We start from the raw sequence: 20,293 nt of genomic DNA, 5'->3' as shown, positions 1-20,293 counted from the left end.
TATTTTCCCATTTTTTCTTTCATGTTTTAGTTCAGACATTCAAAGCCAAGAGTCCATTATCACCAGCCTCTATTCCAAGCACTGTCCAGTTTACTATTAAGGAAGAACATCTGCATATATTTCCCTCATTATTGTGACTGTTTTACCAGACCTTGATTGGCAGCAAGAAAAGCTGTGCAGACTCTAAGGGTCATTGTTAAAGCATCCAGAAACCTTTAGAAACCTGGAAAATTAAAATGAATGCTCTAGTGCTCAACGATTTGATTTCCACTCTCCAGTCCTCTCTTGAGTGATGAATCATGTGGCTTAAACCTACACACTTTGTAAAAGGAAGAAAAGATAAGAAAAACTTGAAGATAAACAAAAATCAGCCAGTTCTTTCCAAAATGTAAGGAGAGCTGTGCTAAATTCCCCATGTTAATGTCTTAGGGAAGAAACTGCAGGACAGCTGGCTGCTTTCCACATCTCCAGAACCTTGGGTTGAAAATGGTTCTCTGGGCACAACTTTAACACAGAAAGTGGTGTTTCTCTTCCACATTGCTGAGAATGGATGCTGTGCTGAGCCCTGCTCAGGGGCAAGGGGGAGAAGTCCCATTTCCTTTCCACAGCTTTCCTCCTCTGCAGTGCATCACCTCCTGCCTAGGATCTGGGGTATGGCAGAGCAGAAGTTGGAGCAGTAGGCCAGGTGTGAATTGGAGACTGTGAAAGTTATTAATCTTGTAGTCATACTTTGATCTGTTCTCACAAAATGTCAGAACAGCGATGGTGTCCTATTGCACAACCGGTGCTCCCAGACCCCAACATAGGGCAAACAAAGAGTCTGATGGGATGAAGCGGAATGGCAACCAGGAAGGAGGGACTGGTAGCTATGGGAGGAAGAAGGAGACCCTTTGTCAAGGGCAAGATACTATATGACGTTTGTAGACATAATAGCTTTCGCCGCCTCTTTAAAACCAACTCTACAAAATACAGCTGCTCTTTCTCTCTGCTCTCTTTACTCACTGAAGAGCTAAAAGACCAATGGAAGAGTAAAATAGGAAAAGGACCACCAGCACAGACCTCTGAACAGCCAACCTGGGCTTGCACCATTGCTGGGAGAGGTGCTTTATCACAGCTCAGCAGCTGTACTTCCCACCTCGAGGCCATGGGGAATTTTGCCATCAGTTTCCCAAGGAGCAGGACTGCACTGTGGGTCCTTGCTGAATGTCTTGAGATGCTTTACCTGTGATGGCAACCAGACCGAGGCCATGCTTCCCTGCCTGCAACTCACCCCATGAATGCACCTTGTTCCTGGGTGACTATGGTAGGCTCCTGGAAAGGTGTGGTGGCTAAAACTGAATGGAACTCATGGAATAAGGAAGCCCTAATGAGGTTACAGAGCCTCTTTAGCCAGGCACGATCTGAAAAATGACCTCACTAAGCCTCAACTGGGATGGTCAGTTTTAAGCTGGATCAATTCCCTAATCTAGGATAGGAAGAAGCAGGAGGCAGAAAAGCCTCATGCAGTGGTGGCTGGGTTGATGCTGGACCGAAGCACCTTGGTAACATAGCTCAAGAAGAAACCCTTGTCCAGTTCTGTTCATGGCTTTGCTGCTGGGAGTGAGAACAAACTAAATAAATGGCAAAAGCTGTTGTGGTGTATGTGCCACTGACATAGTGGGTGTCCTCACCAAGGAACTTTCCTCAAATGCTTTTATGTTTATCTTAATTCTCTGGGAAATCTGCTTTTGATCTGGAACGTGTAATTTCTGAGAAGCTTTCATCTCTGATCTTGTCATAGGCATAAGAATTACATGTGTGGGAAGTCAGTAGACTGGAAACTTATCTTGGAATTCCTTTCTTTGCCTCTTCTTGCTATCTTGGTTTGAAAAGTTTTGGCTCTTCTCTCAGTATATATGTCTGTACGCACCCAAATTTAAAAATAAACAAAATTAGATGGAGCATAAAACCAGAGCTTTATGCTGTTTGCTTTCAATATAAGGAAAATAAAAATATAATGATCTCTCTTGGAAATCAAATCTCCCTCTTAACAGCTCCTTGAATTAAATTAGAGTCCAGCACAGAAAAGGGCTTGAAGATTTGCACTGATTGCTTTCCTTCACTTTTTCAGAAAGGGATTGTTTGCTGGCATGAAGCTGAAGAAGAAGAAAAAAGACAAGAAAGGCTTGACTATTGCAAACAAAGACGCATTGGGTAAGGCCTCATAAATCAATATTGCAACTGGGAAGAGCAGGTGGGGGTTTATATCTAATTTCATGAGAACTCATTTGAATTGTGTTTTAGGGTTTAGTATTGATAAAGTGGGCAGTAAAGTCCTTATCACTCCCAGGTAAACAGAGACCTAACTTGCTTTAACTATTTCATTAACTTCACATTCAAATTCCATGAATTCAGACTGCTGTATCTGGTAGAGTAAAAGAAAAATGTCAGCCTGACTTTCACCACAGAGAGATGACAGATTTTTGTACATTTTTTTCTACTCTAGAGATAGATAATTCATAAAGATATGAGATAGATAATTCGTAACAGGTATGTAACTCCTCCAGAAGGTCTGCTTCTTCTAGAAATCATAAGAACACAACCTGAGTAGGCTCTGATGGCTGGATGGGCTGTCTTGATAAAGCCAGGAAGTTTACTTAGTAGCAACTTCTCTATTAGATGTATGTCAGTTCTTTTCTTTTCTTTTCTTTTCTTTTCTTTTCTTTTCCCTTTTCCCTTTTCCCTTTTCCCTTTTCCCTTTTCCCTTTTCCCTTTTCCCTTTTCCCTTTTCCCTTTTCCCTTTTCCTTCCTTTTTCCTCTTTTTCCTTTTTTCTTTTTCCTTTTTTCTTTTTCCTTTTTTCCTTTTCTCTCTTCTCTCTTCTCTCTTCTCTCTTCTCTCTTCTCTCTTCTCTCTTCTCTCTTCTCTCTTCTCTCTTCTCTCTTCTCTCTTCTCTCTTCTCTCTTCTCTCTTCTCTCTTCTCTCTTCTCTCTTCTCTCTTCTCTCTTCTCTCTTCTCTCTTTCCTTCCTTTTCCTTTTCCTTTTCCTTTTCCTTTTCCATAATTACTTTTTTTATTATTATTTTTAACAGACATGGGTGCATCCATAAGACATGCAGAGTATCCAGTATTTTCCCTTAACACACCATTGGCTTCCAAGCTAAGGAGACATTTCCCCACACATCCTACCACTTCCATTTTTCTCTTATCAATCACCACAGTTCCCCCATCTACCAAAATCCGTAGTTCAACCACAACCAAGTATTCACCTTCTGTAGTTTTATTCTGCAGTCTCATGCATCACATTTCGTGGAATTTTTAATAGATGGACTACTATTTGTTTAGTGCAGACCTTGAATTACAGTGTTGTAATAAACCAGCCATATATGTCTTGACTCACTGTTGGGCAGAAGTAGGAATGCATATTTTGTGCCATAAGCATTATTTAGCTAATGGGCACTACTTATTTTCCTCTGGTCCTTACAGTAAGGAATTTGGGCTTTTGGAGCAGAGAAAACTAAAGACCATTAAATTTCTTACTAATTACAGACATGTTAGAAGTTATCTTATGTTCCTTACAATATATCATGCTCTACAGCATATCCTATACTGTAATTTCCTTCAGTCTTTCATGTGAGCATTCCAATATCTGTTTATTTAAAATGATTGTGATTGAATTATTGGATAGATGTAGGTCCTTATGCTCCATTTTTGTCTATTTCATTAGCATCTTTGTTACTGAAGAATCTGAACTAGCAAACATACGACAATCACTGTTTCTTTCTTGTCTTGATTGGGATTTGGGCTTAAGAGATCTATGAGGAAAGTGTACAGTGGGGGAACATGGTCACTCACTAAACTGCTTGCATTTTCTGTGACTGTCCCACACAGGGGAATAATTCCTGCTGGTCAGTTGTATGCAACATACGTATGGTTACTGAGGGGAAAAAAGGATATCAAGTCAGATATTAACATGTCAGGAAAATGGAGTTTTAAAGAGAAAGACACATTGGAAGCAGTACATAGCTCAATAGAAACAACATGGAACTCACAAAATGTGGCCCAGATAGGGCATCATGCTGACACACACCTGTCCCTGCTTGGGGGGAAGTTTTATCTGCTTTAGCCTGAAAGCAAACAATACAGAGTACTACAAGCTCAAAATCAAACATCGTGCTCTAGGGTAAACAGGATATGGAGGGTAGTCATGGGAACTTTGTGCTACAGATACAAAACTACAGACAGATGCCTTTGCCTCAAGGGGTGATAATCAGTCTATGCCTGCAGGGGTTCACCGTTCCTGTGTTACATGGGGGCTGGACAAGAGCCAGAGCACAGTCGGTGAGCACATATGGTATATGAGATTGCTAGTGCATGAACCTTCATTGAGAGGCCATGTATGTCAGCTTGGGCACAGAGCTGCACTAGGGAGGCAGTGGGGCACCTAGGCTGGAGCTGGTTCACTTCTGGCTGCCTTGCAACACAAGCAAAAGTCATGTCTGTCTGTAGCCGTCTGGTAGTTTGTTTCAGAACATGAACTTGTGGAAGCCAGATGAAAAATAAACAGATGCATTCAAACTTGATGAGAGTTGTAAGTAGAAATCCAAGTGAGTTTTCCTGTACAGTGGATGGTTCTTCACTACCATTACCAGCACTCCTCAAGTGACTGTATCATTGCAAAGAGACAAGGAAGTGCTATTAGAACCCTTTGTATAGTTTGTGGTGGGAAGACAGTGCCACAGAGTAGTTGCAGACAATGCACTTGGATGTGTTTGCTTTCATTTCATGCAGGGATGTCTCCACAAGGTTACCTAAGTCCCTGGGTATCGTTGGGCAAGTTATCGTTACTGCCACAGGTAGCACTTGACAGCTTCTAGACTGGAAATAGCTCACATCCAGAGTCACTGAACGTTTCTTGCTTGTAAATGTAAATATTGGAATAAACTACAGGCACCCAAACTCTAAACTTTCACTTAAAACACACAGCTCCCTTACCAAGGCAGGTGTTGAACACAAACATGCTCGGCAATGGGCAGAGATGCTGACAGGACTTCTGTCAGACCAGGAGGACAAAGCAGAGCAGTGTGAGAAGGGCTTCTCTGGCCAAATGTAGATGTGTGCCTCTGAGCTAGTTGCTGAGATTCGTTTTATGGTCAGGAAGAAAAACAAGCACTTATGGAAGCAATTTGTCTGATCTGAGTATAACTCTCTACAAGAGATCCCATCAGTCACACTCTTCAACTCCTTTTCTGTCCTTGATCTTCCAGTTCATCATCTCTACAAAGAGGAAAGTTGGGAAATAATTTCTAAGCTAGGCTCCACTTTGGTCATTTGGAAGGGGCTGGAGTGTGTCAGACTGTTATGACAAACCATGGATGGCAGACTGCAAAGTAATACGTGCAAAACAGAGCAATAATTTGTCCCACTGTCTTTCTATCAGATGAGAGATGGGACAGTCAAACAGGACCAGTATACATGTGCCTGTTGTGGGTGCACATGGCGTGAAGAGAGAGGCTACAGTCACCATTTATATAGTACATGATTTTGCACAGGAGCTGAGATGCTGCTGTAATCAATGCTGCTCAATACAAACCACAACTGTATCTCTAATTGTGATACCAAAATAAATGAAATATTCAGTTTATGCTGGTTAATTCACTGCTCTGCTCCAAATTAGTTTTTTGCTAGTAGAAATCAGAGGTGGGTTTTAATTTCTTGATTGTTTTATTCACCAGGTGATCATGATGACAGTGCAAGTCTTCACCATGACACTCTAGGAAGACAAGAAGAGGAAGAGGAAGATCTAATGAGCAGCGATGAACTGTCCAATATTTTTGGATCCTTAAGCCCAAAGAGGAAAAGGTGCTTCTTGGCATACCTTACCTAATATCCCCCAAAATACCTTTCCATCCTTCTCAGGAATGGCATTGCCCTAGGGCAATGCATCTGACAGGAAATCCATTTGCTGACAGCAGAGATCACTTCACTCCTGTTCTCCCACATGACAGGTACTTGTCAGCAAAATATTATCAGCTCAAGACAGATTGTCACCAGATGCTATCCAGTGCAGGGAGAGATGGAAATGGATACTGAGAACCTCAACTCTGCTGCTAATGAAAATGAGACAAAGGGGAAAACAATTTCTATAGCCAAGAGTTTGTGCAGTTGTTTTGCTCATACAAGGGAGGAGTGGAATCAGGTTTGATGGAATCAATGAGAGCAATAATGCCCATGCCTGACACGTGGCTGCACTGGTCTGTGTAGATGCAAAACTTTTCCCTATTGCCCAGTATATAAGAGACTGAGGGGTATGTCATTAAAATCTAGGTATGAAATCCCATAATATCCAAGGAGTAATTACATCAAAATCTTCCATGTGAACTGGATAAGAACCTCCCATCCTCTTCTCATGTTAGAATCATACAATGGAATCACAGAATGTCCTGAGTTGGAAGGGACCGACAAGGATCATCGAGTCCAACTCCTGTCCCTGCACATGACAACCCCACAGTTCACATCATGTGTCTGAGGATGTTGTCCAGTCTCTTCTTGAACACTGTCAGGCTTGGGGCAGTGACACCTCCCTGGGGAGCCTGTTCCAGTGCTCCAGCACCCTCTGGGTGAAGAACCTTTTCCCAATGTCCAGCCTAAACCTCCCCTGGCACATCTTTCTGCCATTCCCTCGAGTCCTGTCACTGGTCACTAAAGAGAAGAGTTTGGTGCCTGCCTTCCCTCCTCCCCTTGTGAGGAAGCTGTAGACCATGATGAGGTCTCCTCTAGTCTCCTCCAAGCTGAACAAACCAAGTGAGTTTGGCTTCCCCTCCAAACCCTTCCCCAACTTTGTAGCCCTCTTCTGGACACCCTTAGTAGCTTCTTAATATCTTTTTTATACTGTGGCACCCAGAACTGCACACAGTGCTCCAGGTGTGGCTGCACTGGTGCAGAGCAGAGCAGCATGTTGCATGAGAAGCAATAGGAAAAGTTAACAGACACGCTGGGTGCTGTGCTTTGTGAAAGCTGGAATTACTCTGGCACAAGCTGTGGCACTTATCATGTGCCTGATGGTGATTATCATGTGACTGCTGGTGAAATCAAGTCCAGTAGTTCACGACAAAGCTACCTGCCATAAATAATGCTGTCTTAGTAACCATAAGTCTTTCCAACATGTGTCCATGTACCAGCTCTTGCCTCGAGATGCCTGACGACCTGTTTTATCATTTAAACAGGGCAAAGCTGGTGACCAGAATTCACGAAGAGGAGATGAAATCCCAGAACTACCAGGTGAGGAGGGGGTGACTGCCCATATGTGCCTGTGAAATCCACAGGCAGGCTGCACCTGAACGCAGGTGTGTGCATGATGTCCTTGTGCCCCACAGATTGCCATCACCATCATTGAGGCCAGGCAGCTGGTGGGTGAGAACATTGACCCTGTGGTGATCATCGAGATAGGTGACGAGAAGAAGCAAACAACAGTAAAGGAAGGCACAAACGCCCCTTTCTACAATGAGGTAGGTGCTCTCTCTTGGAGAAGACAATTTCTTCAATGGTTATGGGTTGTCCTTCACTACTTGATAGCTTGAATGGGGATGAACTAAGTTGGTAGCACTCACATGCCTGAGCAAGGAAGTCTCAGAAACACAGAATCACAGAATGTTAGGGATTGGAAGCGACCTCGAAAGATCATCTGGTCCAATCCCCCTGCTGGAGCAGGAACACCCAGAAGAGGCTACACAGGAAGGTGTCCAGGCGGGTTTTGAATGTCTCCAGAGGAGATTCCACAACCTCCCTGGGCAGCCTGTTGCAATGTTCTGTCACCCTCACTGTGAAGAAGTTTCTTTTCATATTTAAGTGGAACCTCCTGTGTTCCAGTTTGTACCGATTACCCGTTGTCCTATCCTTGGTTGTCATCAAGAAGAGCCTGGCTCCATTCTTGTGACACTCACCCTTTACATATATATCAACATTAATGAGGTCACCCTTCAGTCTCCTCTTCTTCAAGCTAAAGAGCCCCAGCTCCCTCAGCCTTTCCTCATAAGGGAGCTTTTCCTTAACATTTATTTTTCCCAGCTGGTAAAAAATGAGACCAAAGTGACTCCCAAACCCAACTGCTCCTTTGGGTTTCCCTGTGCCTCCTGTCCCTTCTGGCAGTACCCTTTGATGCAGAGCGATCACCATGGGCATTTGCAGAGGTCAGCACTGTGCAGCCGTGCACAGAGAAGAGTAGCAAACAAGCCTGGGCCATGGCAGCCACAAGCCAGGTAGCAGGGAAATGTGCCCACCACCACCTCCACAGAACCCCAGTGTCTCACAGGGGCTCTGTGTAGCAACCTAAAATGATAAACCGTGTTGCTGATAGCACTCACTACCAGCACAAGGATGATTCTGAATCTGCTTTTCCTTTTTTCCCACAGTACTTTGTGTTTGACTTTGTTGGACCGCAGGTGTTCCTGTTCGACAAAATAATCAACATCTCTGTAAGTACCTAGGAAAGCTGAGCTCAGTAAGTAAAGGTCATTGCTGTTTATGTCACTTCAACTTTAAATTATTCTTCTCAATGTAATTAAAAAGAGAAATACTTTTAGGTACCAAGAGTGCTATAAACTCAGCATGAAGTATAAGAAAGAGAAATGATAGGGGCAAGGAAAAGGAGGAAATGCAACCGGTAATGTTTTAATGGAATATAACACTACAAGAAGATTAACTGTGCATTTTCAGGGACAATAATTGCTGGCTTGGCAATCTGCAAGGTAGAAGGAGAAACTTCAGCTTAGTTAACACTTGTCAGCATTGTCCTCTTGTCTCTAATTTTCAAACTGCTACTTGTTTCAACTGGCTTAGTTAAAACTTCTGGCTTATGTCAGTTCCTCAGATATGACTGTTTCTAACTAAAATATCCAGGTACCTTATCCTCAGTAGCAGCTCTTGGGCTGCCCCTGTGTGTCAGCAGCTGGTTGCTACTATAATAGCATGGGAGTGGGCTCCAAGTGTTCAGTGCTGCGGCCACTGCTCGCTGCAAGTAAAGTCCCAGTGAAGTTATGTGACACCTCAGAACAGGCCTGATGGAAGACACACATGCTCTCTGACTCAGGGCCTTAGATAATGATTTGCAGTTTGGGATGCCAAGTCTATGGAGTCATGCTAATTATCTTACCTGAGGCTCCTCAGGTTCATCACCACATGTAGCAGAGCTGCTAAGGAATTAAGAAAGATTTCACAAGACTCTGGACTGTTCTATATTTTCAACACTTCCAAATACCATAATCTGAGCCCCTCATGAACTGTTTTTGCTTTTCTACTCCCAAAGGTCCCACCAATTGGCCAGAGAACTGAGCAGGGAGTTGTTACCACAAGAAAGGTTATTTTTTTCCTGAAGTGCTTTGTCCATTTGCAAAAATGTACATCAGGAAAGGATCTGTGCTGGTTGTGCTTAACAGAGCTAGGCATTGGTAAAGAGAAGTAAGAAAACATCTGTGTAAAACCTCCTGGAGATGTTCACTGTGTACTTGCTTTGCTGAGCTGCTAGTAAAGTGACTTTTCCCAGCTACAGAAGTAAAAACTGTTTATTTACACACAGCCAGCTGGACAACTAGGTTTTCAATGCTGGTAGTAAATTGATGGTCTGAATCCTAAGCTCCAGTTAAAATCCACTGTATCACATGCACAGCTCAAATATGTGAAATTCATACCTATGAAAGGTATCTGCAGATCTGACCTTCACTTATCCTTGAGGACAGAGTTTACTACAGGCTGACACTGGCTCATCTCTTGTGGGAGTAGATGTCGTCCGACTGTTATGACTCAAATCACATTGTTTGGTCCCACCATGGTTAGTGTCAGCACAGTACTGAGGCTTCAACTCTTGTGAGCTACTACTACTACAGTTATTTTTCTCTAAAATATGGCTAGTCTTTCCAATCTCACATTCTTTTGGTAATGATTCCATATATCCAGTGGTGGAGGGGATAGTGCCAGCTTTCTGAGTGTGTTGGAGGGGGACTACATAGTGTAAATCTGCATAGTTTTGTCAAGCTCAGCAAACTTATTTGATTTATAGCTGGTGACAGTCAAACACTGAGAAATTATAGGTCTTCTAGATAAAAATTACTTTAAAGAAACCCTAAACCACAAATTAACCCAGTGCAATGCTCAAATATGCTATGGAAAACAGAGATTCATCACCTTGCAACATAGTTTTGGAGAATGTAATATATCAGGAGAATAGAAACAATTAAGAGAGGAAATACGTGTGCTGGGAGTGAAGGAAACACTGAAGGATGGAAAGTTTTGCAGCACTTGCTTAGCATGAATCTCACTGAAGGGGAAACAAAGATTGGCAGCTTCCATTAGCAGCAATCTTTCATGAACTGAGTTTGCCTAATCTGTGAACATGAACTCATCTGCATATGGAAGCTCAAAGAATATTAAAAAAAGATTAATGTCATTGTGCATCAATTCAGTAGCTAGTCTAGCTGTATTCAAACCCTGCATTTGAGGGGAAAATGAGATTTTCTATATCTTGGCACCTGCTAATGAATAGATTTTTTTTTCTTCATTAATGTCTTCCATTGCATTCCAACAACCTTGTAGTAATACTGTAGTAAAAATGCAATGGCGCTTTCATGTTAAACCTGTATCTCCAGTACTGAAATATTGAAATACTCCCCAATTTAACAGTGTTCACGCTTGTCCTGAATCAGAAAATCTGAAGAAATTTCAGAGTCAATCAAGTGTGGAAAGACACAAACCTTTAACTAAGTACAACATAGATGCGATGCTTCCTCTCAGAGAAGAGGTGTTTGCTATAATCTTCATGTTCATGCTCAACCACTTTATTACATTAGAAAAAATGTGCTTACAAAAAAAGCACCAAGAAAGATGCAGAGCACTAAACAGCAGCAGTGAGTTAGTTCTTCAGCAGTTAAAAACACTACAAGGAGTGGAAACCCTCATCGTTTCAGTGGGCGCAGGGAGTATTTACCCAAGGGCACCACACTTCACACAGCCAGTCTGATGGATGGAGAAGTGAGGGTTTACTCATCTAACACTCTCTGAACAGACTGTCATGCTGTGGAGAGAAAATGTAAAGAACAATGAGACACCACCACCTTGGACTCACCGCATATCCTCGTTTTGTTTCTGGGACTTAAAGAAACTCCTTTTTTTTTTGGCTACAGGAAGGCTACAGCCTTCTTCCCCCTTTGATCCATCCCATGTTGGATCAGCTGATATGGGCAAGCTCCTATTTCCATGTAATTCCTCCAAAGCTGTAATTTTGCCTGGATTCAGGGTGAAACCCACCAGTTTTCCTGGCAGCTTCCCCACCTTCATGTGCCCATGTGCAACTGCAAGGGTGCAGTGCTGTGATGGGACCTGGCAGCATCAGGGACTGAGGAAAAGCAGCACGAGTGTATGAAGTGTTGGCTTCACTCTGGCTTCTCTCCCACATGAAGGTTGCTTAATTTATAAGCTTTAATAGTAGAGTAAAATAAAACTGCTCCTTTGTCCACTTCTGATTTTTCAGCCCTGGAAACTCCTCCAATGTTGAAGTGAGGAATTACTATGAACAACTGAATGTAATCCCTAAATCATAGGGGGACAGTGGCCCCAGACCTTTAATGGGGAAGTTTGTTATGTAGCAGCTAGCAACTGCCTGAATTTTCTGGTAGATCTCGACTGAAGTGCCAGCGACCTTTACTTTGGAATAGATTTCTCCTCGTCTTGAAGAAAAGCTCACAAAATGAAGTCACATGACAAATCCAATACAAAATCACAGAGGTCTTTTACCCCTATCTAGGACGTGTAGTTCCAGAGCCAGGGTCTGATGTCTCTCAGATTCCTAAAATGCTCTCCGACGTTTGGTTGTTTAGCTCCAACATTTAGATTTAGTTTCTGTGGACTCGAATCCCAGAGGCTTAGTTTTTCTTTGCAGTTTGGTCAAGGTTTTCCAGGCAATTCAGCCTATTTTCAGAAACTTTCCTACAAACGGGCAGTGGGTTTCACCTTTTTTAGCTATTCTGAAACGAAGTGAGATATGTTTTTTGAGAAATACAGTTTGAGAGCCAGTCTTCCCTTAGAATATGCCACTAGCCTCTGTATTGCCTGTGAAATGAAGCACATTCATGTATTTGAAAGCAAGACACAGAAGCATATAGATTCAGGAATTGTGACAAAAGAAAACCAATTAAATTTGAATTAAATTAAATTAATTATTTGTCAGGAAGAATAAGGACATAGACTCACTGGGGTCTGCTTGCCATCTGATTTATATCTGTATCACTTATCTGACTTCATTAATATTGGGGGGGTAATTCAGAATCGAGCCTCTTGGTTTAAATGCACATTGAAATGTGGCAAAGAAACAGTTTTTCTCCTCTGGGTGTGTTCAGTTCTGATGACAATTCAGTTATTTCACATAAAGTGTTATGATTTCTGCAGCTTGCTGTGAAACCCGTTATGTCCCATGTGTTTATATTCATTGTGATTTATTTAAAACTACCAGGATAAGTAATACAACAGCATCTGCTCTGAAGACACATCCATCTGATCCCTGCTCTTTACAAGCCTGGAACCTGAGATGAACCTGTGTAAATCCACTTGGATACAAATATATTTGTTTCTAAATTGGAAGAATATTGGATGAAGAACAGATTTCAGATGCTTGCAGTATCTGCCGTGGCTATGGACACCCAATTTTGGGTGATGCTTCATGTTGCTGCTTATTACCTCTGAACCAAATGTGATCTTTGTTTGGATTGCTCTTTCTTATGCTGAGTGGGAAGAAAGATGGTGACATTCTTTAACCTCTCTTTTTCTAACAGGTTATGCATAATAAACTGATCGGTAGTGTGCTGATAGGCTCCTTTAAAGTAGACCTGGGGACAGTGTATGCTCAGCCAGGTAAGTGATGCGTTTTTCTGCCGTTTTTGTCTGTTAAATGAGATGTGAGGCAGGGAAGAAAAGGAGAGGGAGGTGTGCTGCTTTTTCACTTAGATACTTGGGGTTTATGCCAAGAGATAAACTTAACAAGGTTTTGAAAGTGTTGTTTTCCTATTTGGATACCAGAGCATCAGCCAAATTTTTGGAAAAAGACTCAACACTGAAAGCAGCTTGGGAATCTGCCCATTGGTGGGAAGCACTTATCAAGGACGACTTTTCTTTAAGGGGTCAGAGTCGGCAGCTGAATACTCTACAAAACCCAACTCCACTCATTTGTTACAGAGCATTCAAAACTCTGCTACGTGTGTTGGGGTAGAAGCAGGGGAGGGAGAGCGGGATGGAGCACGGAAAGAACAGTAAGGAGCTCGCGAGATGAGAGGAGGAGCAGACAGTAATGGAAAAGAGAAGAAGGAGATGACAAAGAGGCAACCATGGGTCCATTTGACCTGCTCTCATCAGAGCTGTCTTGTGCTTTCTGAAATACGAAGCTAAGAAAAGCTCACCTACCTCTTTTTGGACCGTTTTTACAACCATCCACAAGTATCTTTCTCTCTTCTCTAATTCCTCAAGGACCTGATCTCTTCTTAGTCTTTGGGAACAAGCATATTTAGGCCACTTGCTATAGAGCTCACCCAGTTAGAGCAAAAGTGTCGAGTCATTCAGGCCACCCTCTCTTCAGGGCTCCTGCAAGAGTCAGTAGAGAGAAATAGCCTGACTGAAGTGAGCAGTCTATGTCCAAACTCAGACTTCCTTAGTCTCTGAATTCTGTCCTTTATTTCCTGCTCACATTTCTACAGGAGGGTGGTGTCTGAGGGTTCATCATATCCCTGATACATCCTGATCTCTCCCTCCCACTCCTTTACACACCCAAAGTGATGGCCAAGGACTTAATGTAAGGTTTAAGGACCTTGCTCAAGGAAAGTTGCTCAAGCAGGGATGCAGCAAGGGCTGCTGTGGGTGAATCATCTTGTGCATTTTACCACTGGAAAGATGAAGCCGAAACTGCTTTTGACTTGTTCTTCCTCTGATGGCCACCTTCCTTTCCTTTCCTTTCCTTTCCTTTCCTTTCCTTTCCTTTCCTTTCCTTTCCTTTCCTTTCCTTTCCTTTCCCCTTTCCTTTCCCCTTTCCTTTCCCCTTTCCTTTCCCCTTTCCTTTCCCCTTTCCTTTCCCCTTTCCTTTCCCCTTTCCTTTCCCCTTTCCTTTCCCCTTTCCTTTCCCCTTTCCTTTCCCCTTTCCTTTCCCCTTTCCTTTCCTTTCCTCCCTCCTTCCCTCCTTCCTTCCCCCCCTCCTTCCCCCCCTCCTTCCTTCCCTCCTTCCTTCCCTCCTTCCCTCCTTCCCACCTTCTTCCCTCCCTCCCTCCCCTGGCTGCCAGTGTAACACCTGGCCACAGCTTCTAGTGAGGGTTCTGCTGCCAGACAGTACTGAGATTTTCAAACAGCTCTCATCAAAATACGTGGCCTTTCCTCGTAAAGCAGCAAGTTTAATTCAGCTGCTGAATGTCACTCAACTTTCCACTGATCTTTAGTCATTGACCTCAGTAACCACTCTAGATCAATCCTTTCATTTGCCTTTTTGGTCACACAACACTTCGGACCCTCCAAGTGTGTCTGATAAACAGATGTGCTTGCACATGGTCCTCCTGGAAGCACAAATTTTGTTGGCAATGCTTTTTTTCTGGGAGAGGAGAGAAGAAGAAAAGTGCTTGCGTATTTTGCATGCTTTATTTGAGTGTTTAAGTTTGTCCATCTTTCAGGTCATCAGTTTTGTGACAAGTGGGCCCTTCTCACAGACCCTGCTGACATTCGGACAGGAACCAAGGGATATCTGAAGTGTGACATCAGTGTGACTGGGAAAGGTGACTCAGTGCAAGCCACACAGAAAACAGCTGATACTGAGGAGCAGATTGAAAAGTATTCCAATATTTTCTTCTTTACTGCTTCCTTTTTTATTGAGTACCTCTAAAGTCCTATGGTCTCCTTCTAGTCCTTTCCTTGCTAACTCAGGGTTAACAGCAGGACAGTATCATACACCTGGCTGTTCTGATGTGCTCAAAGAGAGTTTTTACAGTCCTTTCAACTAATTTTAATGTGCTCAAAGTGAGTTTTTACAATCCTTTCAACTAAATTGAAGGGTATGTTAGGTCACTTCTCTGCAGTTGAAAGAGTTGACCATGCTCTGTGGCTAAGTGCCAGATTATCTCTGACAGAAGGTTTATTGATCTGAAACCAGTTAAATGTTTCCGAAAAGAAAAAAAATGAGGAAAAGCTATTGCTGTCAGTTGTGTGTGCATGGATATTCTCCATATCCTTAAATAAACTCAAATGCATTAGCATTCTCCTTGTAAAATACAGAAGTTCAGGGTGGTAAAGTATGCTGCTAGCATACTTTAAATTTTACAGGAGCAATGTTTCTGGTTGGTACTGACGTAATGGACCATGTCCATAGAGAGCCACCCAGATGATGGAGAGCTGGAGCATGTGGTCTACAGGGAAATGTGTGTGTGTGTGTGTGAAGGTTGGTTTCTTGAGCCTTGAGAGAAGCAGATTAAAGGGGGATCATACTGCTGTCTTCAACCACTCAACTGCCCAGTATGCATCTCTGAAAAGAGTCTGGAAAGAGTAGAGGATGTGAGGCTCTGGACACATATTAGAACAAGGGAATTTCAGAACAGCTATAGAATCATAGAATCATTTATGTTGGAAGAGACCCTGAGGATCATCAGGTCTAACCTTTAACTTCACACTGCCAAATCCATCTCTAAACCATGTCCTTAAGCACTACATCTACATGTATTTTAAACACCTCCAGGGATGGTGACTCCACCACTTCCCTGGGCAGCCTGTTCCAATGCTTGACAGCATTTTCAGTGAATAACTTTTTCCTAATATCCAATTTAAACCTCCCCTACACAACTTGAGGTCATTTCCTCTTGTCCTATCACTTGTTATTTGGGAGAAGAGACCAACACCCTCCCTCTCTACAACCTCCTTTAATGTAGTTGTAGAGAATGATAAGACTTCCCCTCAGCCTCCTTTTCTCCAGGCTAAACAGCCCCATTTCTCTCAGCCACTCCTCATAACATTTGTTCTCTAGACCCTGAAAAAGAATTTTTGTTACCTCAAAGGTGGTCAAACGTAACAAGGCCCCAGAGACAGTGGGGAATCTCCATCATTGGAGATATTCAGAATTTACTGGAGAAGGTCCTGAGCAGCCTAATCTAACCAGACCTATTTTGAGCAGGCTTTGGAGCAGATGACTTCCAGAGTTCACTATGTGTTTTGTGCTTTTGTGGTTCTATATCACATAGACGTATTTACTGCATAATGAGGTATCATTTTCTCATGGTAACCAGAATATGTTTTGATTTAGATGCAGAAACAAATTAATATACCTTTTTGTGTCTTCTCAAGACACAAGCTAACTTGAGATAACAATTTTAGAATATCACCACATTGTCTGAGTTTTCAATTTTAAGGAAATGGCCTCTGTTTTCTTTCAGGAACCTCTTGATCCCCAAAGGCTTTCCATCTGAAAGACCATGGGCCAGATTTTATGTGAGAATTTACAAAGCAGAAGGACTTCCAAAGATCAACTCTAGCATCATGGCCAATGTTACCAAAGCATTCATAGGCGACAGTAAGGACCTTGTGGATCCCTATGTGGTGGTCATGTTTGCAGGTCAAATGGTAATTGGGATCCTCTTGATCACAACTGTAGGCCTTCTTTCCTATTAGCTATGCTACAGGCAGGCGATTATGCTGATATCCTTTAACTTATAGTTACATAAATTAAGTAAAAGACATGTGTCTTCCATCAGAAAGAAAATTTTCAGTTCTTAAATTATGCAGGAACAAAGTGATGGAAACATTAAATGCCACCTGATCTAATATCAGCCTCACAGTAGTAGGCTCGAGTCAGACAGCAGGAGGGGAAAGAGAAGTCTGTAGATTTCTCACTAAAACACCAAGTTACAAGACAGTGAATTACCCAGTGTGATATTAGGTAAGTGCTATGTTCTGGTCTCCTAAGACTGAAAAAAAGAAAGGAAACAGGCCTGGAATCAGTAAAGATGGTTCAATCTGTATTTTAGGGCTGTGTATTGACTTCTTAATTACGCTGCTGTAACTCAGGACCCCTATAGCTTCTCTATGGGTAGCAGAAGAGGAAGCATCTAAGTAGACTCTTGGCTTGGTGTTTCCTGGCTTCATTGCTCCCGGAGTTCCTTCAACATAAAACCTGGTGCTGCAGAGAGATGCTGAGAGGGACCTTCTGACTTTGGTGGAAGAGGGGCACAGAGGAGGTCCAGGGGCCTGCTTCCTCTGGGGTACACCCATGAAACGCCATGTCAGGGAGCGTGTCTTGATTGGTGGTGTTAACAGGGAAAAAATCAGACTGGAAATGATTGTAAGCCAGCAATGCTTTCTCTGTGGTAGGAAGCCTTAGGGAGAACTCCACTTAGTCCTTTACAGATGTTTCAGGCATAACAATGGGGCCTTTGGTGCTTATTTCATGTTTTGTTGTGAATCCAAATTGCAGAGTACTAAATCTCAAACTAATATGGGTTATAATGGTCAAATGCATGCAGCTACTTTAGGTTTAGAAGACAGCTGAAGAAGACATAAGAATAGGTCACTGGTGTGAGTTTGCATGATGGTGTGTAAAATATGGGTTTAGAGGTATAATTAGTGGGTTTTATGACTCAATTTTCCCCACCAAATGTGAAAGCCGAAGTCCTGACACAGCCCTGTGTCTGCACAGACTTTGACACAGTCCTGTCAGCTCCTTCAGGCTCCAGTCCCTACACCCCTAGAACACAGGCATGTGCTCAGAATGCGAGTCACAGTAATCATATTTTCTACTATATAAATTGCTTCATTTAAGGTAATTCCATTGGTACATGTATCCTGGCAGCTGTAATGAATTTCATCTTTTATAAGACAAACAGCCCTGCATTACTACTACCCAGATATTTCAAAAGCCATTTGAAGGTGTGCAGTTCGTAGCAGAAATGCCGAAGTCTGGCTTCACAGATAAGTTTTGTGCATAAGGGCTCTGAAGAATAAGATCTTATTCCAGGCTTGGCTGTGTACAGGTGAGAATTCTTTAGACATAATGTGGTCTTTTATTAGATGTGGAGGGGAAAATAAACAAGCTAATAGAAAAGCTGAAGTACTTTCAAGATAGGATATCTGGAGAGATATTGCCAAGCACGATGTGTGCTATACTTATTGCCATTCTGTACAACCTCACCCCTTTGGGGCTAAATTTGCTGGGCTTTCATTTCAGGGACGCACAACAGTGCAAAAGAACTGTGCAGATCCAGTGTGGCATGAACAGATTATCTTCAAGGAAATGTTCCCACCACTATGCCGAAGAGTCAAAATCCAGGTCTGGGATGAAGGTAGCATGAATGATGTGGCCTTAGCCACGCACTTCATTGACTTGAAGAAAATATCAAATGAACAAGACGGTGACAAAGGCAAGTGGGAAAATGTCTGTTCCAGAACATCCTTTTACTGTAAAATCTACTTGCTTGAGATCTGGGCTCTGACTTATCCCGTTCTAGAGATGTACAGCACTCAAGTGAACATCCACTTTTTTTTTTTTTGGTTCTGAAAGACCTTCTCTTGCTTCCTTTGAAGTTGTGCTTTGTGCATGGTGGTCTGCCATTGCCTTTCTTGTTACAGGGCTGCTCCATAATATGGTACCTTCTTTTTGACCCTGACAATTGTCTGCCTTAGTCCATTAGAGATGACTGATGTAAATTCATAGTTTGTGCCAGTTTCTGCCTGGCAATGAAAACACAAAATGCAAATCATGGGCAGATCAGGCTTGTGTTTTTGATGTACTCGTTAAGAGCAAATTATTGAGGTAGGGCTCAGCTAGGTGTTATGACTGCTCAAGGAGGTACCATAGGCTAGTGTGTTTGTCCTCATATATTTGAGGCAAAGTTCACTGTCTGACATCTTTTCACTGATGTTTGAGCCTACATGTACAAACTTATTTATACTGTGTGATCTAAGTGTGGAACGTGTTCCGTTACCACAGCTCAGCAAACTCAAAATAACTCCTTAAACTTGGCAATTCAAATATGTATCTAAATCCTTAATCAGAAAATAAAAGACAAATCGTATAAGATAGGTAGTGGCATGAATCTGGGAACAGTTTGGACAAGGTGAGAAGGCCTCCATTCCTTTCCCACCATGCTCCAGCACCCAGTCTGTGGGACCAACCTTTTTTTCTTAAGACATATAATAGACCTTATGTCCCAGCACATGTGGTATGAATACCTTCTGAAAAAGAGCTTCGTATTGGCAGAGTCCCTGTTTGAGTACTGGTGGAGGCTCCTTGGTGTCTAAAGTTTGCCCTGCAAACAGTGCTCTGTATGAAGTGGTCCTCACCTGCATAGAAATGGGTCAATGTTTGGATCCTGGTGTGCGAGAGGCACAGACAGTGCAGCAGACAGTGAGGAGAGCATGCTAACACCTAATGTCATAAAATGTGTTTTATCTCCAGGGTTTTTGCCTACTTTTGGGCCTGCCTGGATCAATCTCTATGGCTCACCCAGGAATCACAGCCTCATGGATGACCACCAAGAGCTCAATGAAGGTTTTGGAGAAGGTGTCTCCTTCAGGGGACGTCTCTTCATTGAGATTGCTGTGGAGATACTTTCAGGAGGAGCCCGTGAGCCGAAGTTTTCAAGTTTTATCAAGGATATAAAATTTCCATCTAAAGATAAAGACTTCAAAGCCCCCAAAGGAAAAGACAGAACTGAGAAAGCAGGAGAGGATCGAAAGTCAGTTTCTCCTTCAGATAAGATGAACTCAACCGAAGTGGAAGTTGAGCCATTTGATGTGCCTTCAGAGGTTGGTATGATATTAAGAGATTGATTGACATTTGCCCCTAAATCTCCAAGGATAGGACCAATGTGTGTATTTGAGTTCAGACCATGTAATACTGCTTTTATGTGCCTTTGATAGCTTCTCTGTGGCTCTATAGTCTTGGGACCTTCCCACAATAATGCAATGCAAATGGAGCATTAGTGTGCACCTGTAACTCATAAAAACTCTCGAGTAGGACTTGGTTTCCATAAAACTTAGCCTCCTCTTCTATTGCCCCTTCTACACGAGCTGCACCCACGTGCTCCTACTAGAAACTTACATGATGTAATATCTGCTAAATGGCAGAAAGCTGGTGGAGGCAGCTGGTAATGATCAAGTCTGATTTTCTGCATTCATTTGCGAAAATTGATAGTTGTCAATTGAAGGCAGGAGGGAATCACTGGTGCAGAATTTTTACAAGTGCAGAAGGATAGAGCCCAGCCTGTTTGATTCTCCTGCTTTAATCCTGCATTGGCAATGTAGTTTTAGATTGCTGATC

The 20,293-nt window shown here is 42.6% G+C and overlaps 1 protein-coding gene across 1 annotated transcript in view; it reads left to right on the top strand.

The window, feature by feature from the left end:
• Positions 1–762: 762 nt before the first annotated feature.
• FER1L6 (fer-1 like family member 6) overlaps positions 763–20,293 on the top strand; it is a gene marked incomplete at both ends in the record, with an annotated part of 70,756 nt that continues 51,225 nt past the window's right edge. The window contains 11 exons of the mRNA XM_080339631.1: positions 763–899; positions 2,111–2,193; positions 5,712–5,838; positions 7,203–7,257; positions 7,353–7,484; positions 8,388–8,450; positions 12,795–12,873; positions 14,667–14,823; positions 16,413–16,599; positions 18,200–18,392; positions 19,430–19,779. Of these exons, the coding sequence (XP_080195757.1) occupies positions 763–899; positions 2,111–2,193; positions 5,712–5,838; positions 7,203–7,257; positions 7,353–7,484; positions 8,388–8,450; positions 12,795–12,873; positions 14,667–14,823; positions 16,413–16,599; positions 18,200–18,392; positions 19,430–19,779 (1,563 nt within the window). The remainder of the gene's footprint in view (positions 900–2,110; positions 2,194–5,711; positions 5,839–7,202; positions 7,258–7,352; positions 7,485–8,387; positions 8,451–12,794; positions 12,874–14,666; positions 14,824–16,412; positions 16,600–18,199; positions 18,393–19,429; positions 19,780–20,293) is intronic.

This window comes from Nesoenas mayeri (assembly GCF_963082525.1).
Source record: "Nesoenas mayeri genome assembly, chromosome: 2".
In the NCBI taxonomy this organism is placed as follows: Eukaryota; Metazoa; Chordata; class Aves; order Columbiformes; family Columbidae; genus Nesoenas; species Nesoenas mayeri.
The sequence above is the reverse complement of the archived record's forward strand: the minus strand, read 5'-3'. Positions and strand labels throughout refer to the sequence as shown.